The sequence below is a fragment of the Malaya genurostris genome, chromosome 2 (genome assembly GCF_030247185.1).
Source record: "Malaya genurostris strain Urasoe2022 chromosome 2, Malgen_1.1, whole genome shotgun sequence".
Taxonomy (NCBI): domain Eukaryota; kingdom Metazoa; phylum Arthropoda; class Insecta; order Diptera; family Culicidae; genus Malaya; species Malaya genurostris.
Window position 1 is genome coordinate 227,465,949 of NC_080571.1, and position 3,716 is coordinate 227,469,664.

At 39.4% G+C, this 3,716-nt stretch overlaps 1 protein-coding gene across 1 annotated transcript; it reads right to left on the reverse strand.

Annotated features, from left to right (window-relative positions):
- Positions 1–1,095: 1,095 nt before the first annotated feature.
- LOC131432574 (probable cytochrome P450 6a13) lies at positions 1,096–3,285 on the reverse strand. The gene is made up of 3 exons (XM_058598917.1): positions 2,352–3,285; positions 1,568–1,699; positions 1,096–1,511 (listed from the first exon to the last, which is right to left on the reverse strand). The coding sequence occupies exons 1-3, from the start codon at positions 3,283–3,285 to the stop codon at positions 1,096–1,098; spliced, it is 1,482 nt and encodes a 493-aa protein (XP_058454900.1).
- Between the last annotated feature and the right edge of the window lie 431 nt (positions 3,286–3,716).

A 3,716-nucleotide genomic window follows, 5' to 3' on the forward strand; every position in this document is an offset into this window, starting at 1 on the left:
CAAAGTGATAATATGAAATAGAAAATAAAACATTTTGTTTTCCAAACAACGTTTCCCAAACCCATTTTGAAACACTAATTTCAGGTTTATAATTCGAATTTTACATTATTCTATCATTATTTGTTGGAAAATTTCACAAATTTCGAACTCTGATTTATGGTAACATAAAATTTGTCTTACAACATTGTTTCAGTATATCTGTATGAGTTGACTGGATTGAAAATAAACAACAGTTAAAATGTAGTTCTACGAAAAACTAAACTCTCTAGTTTATTTTGACATTTTTTTAACTTGTGCCTTCGTCGTACTAAAACAATTGATACTATTTTGTTGGAAAGCTAAGAAAAGGTAAGTGAATTTTCATTTGTCTACAAAATCAGTTAGTGAAAATGCACACGGAAATGTGTTGGTAGCTGATCAAGTGGCTTAGTGTGAAGAAGCAGAAATCGGGTTTTTTTCGACTGCAGTTTTCATAAAAACTATAGGATGTAGCACCTACCTCTTTATTTTTCTTAAATCACAAATTAAAACAGAAATAACTGAATAGATGCTCATCTTGTTCTGTGGTAGTTTTATCGAATACACTGAGCTCTGAGTAGGAGAGTATATTTATAATCGCTTATTCCCTTCTTTACTTGCCAGTCGTAGCCTGGCTTTCGTCAGCGACAGACCCTATGGAGGCTGTTTGATAGGCTGCCCTTTCACTACCACTTTCATTTGAAGCGAGAATTCATAATAAAATAACACCATAAAGGGCTTAGTTTTTTTTTCTAACGGATAGTCTTCGAGACGTCAGAACAAAACAGTTAATATTTAACCGCTAGTGCTCCATAACCGTTCAACATGAACCGCTAAACAGACGAAAAAACGTAAACAATTTTAAGATTGTCCTCAATCGCGAGAAACTTCAAGTTAAATATCCTCGGCTGAATAATGGTAAACGAAAGTTTGGAGTTCGATCGAAGAAAACTTACAACTCTCGAACCGGGATGCGTATTTACCGTACTAAAATTCGAGCTGATTTACTTTATTAAAACTTAATTAGAACACATCACTGTACTAGCAAATTACTGTTCATAAAATGGATGCACTTTACTACAAAGGCTCGAACTTTAACCACAAGTCTCCTTTCGGTCTCAGAACTGTTGTATCACCAGAAAACTCGATCGGAACAGGTGTTCTAGCACTTGGACCGACTTTAAATTGACTAAGAATGGTTGCCAACCCCACTCGCGATTGCAACATTCCAAATCGTAGCCCAATACAGATTCTAGGTCCTTCGCCAAACGGCAGAAAGGTTCCAATGTGTCGTTTTGCTGACTCCTCTGGGCGGAAACGGTCCGGATCAAAAACGTCCGGGTTCGGATAGTACCGTTCATCGCGATGAATCGCAAACGCAGGAATATAGATCTTCATTCCCTTAGGAACCACAACATCGGAATCAGGGATTTGGTAGTCTTTGAAGGCTCTTCTTTCCAATATGGCAAGTGATGGATACAAACGAAGTGTTTCTAGAAAATATAAACATTCTGTATTTGATGCCAGACTATTACCAACATGTACTCACCGTTGATACAATGATCTAGATATGACATCTCGCAAACAGCTTCATATGTCATTCCGCCATGTTTTTTCATTGCTTCGAGCACACAATTTCTAGCCTTCTCTTGGCAATCTTGGTTCAATGCTAGCTCATACACAGAGATGTCTATCTCCTCTGTGTGACGAAGAGCAAGCAAAATTTCTCCCCTCGCACTGACAACTTCAACGAGAGCTCTTCTCTTTCACATTTATACACCACTGTTGTGTAAGTGTGCACGCATCATGAGTGCGTTTGTTTATTTCCTTTTACCTCTTCCACTGAATCGCACCAAAGTGCTGGAGCATTAGCTAATAAATTCTCTGAGGTGGATGCAGATACTTTCACAGAGGTGTACACGCCGGTGAGCACTCTGCTGTATGGTTTTCGTAGATGAAGCGTAGACACGCAAAATCAGCAAAATAAAACAATTTATCGTAAAATTTTCGGTTTTCCTTGCAAATTTTTCATAGCAAGGCCAGATCTACTCTCTATTAATTGAAGTTCACAGAAGTGTTCGCTCTCCATCACGCGCCTGTGGTCACTTGGGTGTATTTAGACGAGAGCGCGTGTGAGCGATTCATGCGAAGAGAATGTGTTTCACTCGCGCCAGCTGCTTTAACCACAAGCACACACTCAAATGCTGTCTATTCGACACTGAGAAGGAGTGCGCTTTCCTCTTTGTGCGGTGCTTCGTTTTTTTCATCCTCGGTGTGGCAAAAATCTGATCTAGCGTGTATCTCTCTGGTGAAATGCCATCTCTGCTCATACAAACAAAAGGTCTGATTGGAAGACGATGTCTCGAAGCCGGCTCCAAAGAAAATGAATGACTGTGCAGCAATTTCGTTCATTGACAACTGCTTCCCATCGTTTTTCAGCTGGATAAGCAAATTTAAGAAATCGTTTCTCTCGACTGAGTTCTTCTCACGATATTCAACAGTGTTCTTGACGATCTTGTAGAAAAACTCACTACATTCGCTTCTCAACAATTTCAATCGAAGAGTCTTGGCTGCCTCCGGATAAAGTTTCAAAAAGAAAATGATCAACACCGAATGTCTAGGCTTTTCGAAAACAAGTTTGCCGAATTTTCTAAACTCACTGTCCGGTTCTTTTAAACTATTGCACTCAATACCGAAGGCACAGCTTCCAATTACATCTATGGTGAAGCGAGCCATAGTATCCTTGATCTGTACATCTTTTCCGCTACCAACTTCTTTCGTCAGAAACTGTGACAGTTTCTCTCCGACAGCTCCCAGTGTAGAAAACATTTGCTTCATCTTGCCAGACGTGAACGTGGGAGTTAACCGAGCTCGTAACGATCGCCACTCATTCGCATCGATCGAGAACAGATGGGCACTCAGTGGATCATCTCTCACATTGTGAAATATTCCCCGCTCTGGAAAGTAGTTGAAATCCTTGATAAGCACCGTTTTGATCAGATCCGGATCCGTTATGAAAAGCTGAGGTTCTACGAATAGAAATAATCCAAAAAATCTCGATCCTGTTCCCATCCATCGCCGATAGTGCTTAGTACTGAAACTTGCCAGAGATTGTCGGTTGATGTGTTTGAAGTTTCCGTACGGAAATTCTGGCTCGGAGAATGGCACACGCTTACGTTTCCAATATGTATACTGGTGTTTTACGTAGACTACCCCAACTAGCAGAAAAGTTACCAGCAGAGAAATAATTACTAGTGCAATAGCCATTTTCAAGATCCGTTACTGATGGGCGTACGAAAGAAACTGACTGCTTTTGACTGCTTGCAATTGTTGTGGGTAATTTGGGACGATACTGATAAAGAAAGCAAAGAAATAACAATGATAAGACTAAATACGACATTCTTGTTTTGGTGATGCAGTTTTTATTTGTTTGTCAACACACAATCGTTGTCTGTTGGACTTTCTTCAATCCAACGCTCCAGTATTAGTAGTAGTCACGATAATAAATTTTGACAAGTTCATGGCGATTGCCAAGTTCTAAGAGTAATATTTGTAACTATTGAATCGAAAGAAATGTCATAGTTATGCTTGATTTCTTGGTTAATGAAATTCCCCTTTTGAATTTCCGCTAAACTATAGCGAAGAAAACTGTTTCCGCGCTTTACAACATTTGTCGTTTTCCAAAAAATGTCAATCGT

Coding starts and splice junctions, on each gene's coding strand:
- LOC131432574 (XM_058598917.1), bottom strand. CDS start 3,285: ATGGCTATTGCACTAGTAATTATTTCTCTGCTGGTAACTTTTCTGCTA. Junction 1,700..2,351: donor TTCCAATCAGACCTTTTGTT/TGTATGAGCAGA, acceptor TAGACATCTCTG/TGTATGAGCTAGCATTGAAC. Junction 1,512..1,567: donor TCTAGATCATTGTATCAACG/GTGAGTACATGT, acceptor TATATTTTCTAG/AAACACTTCGTTTGTATCCA.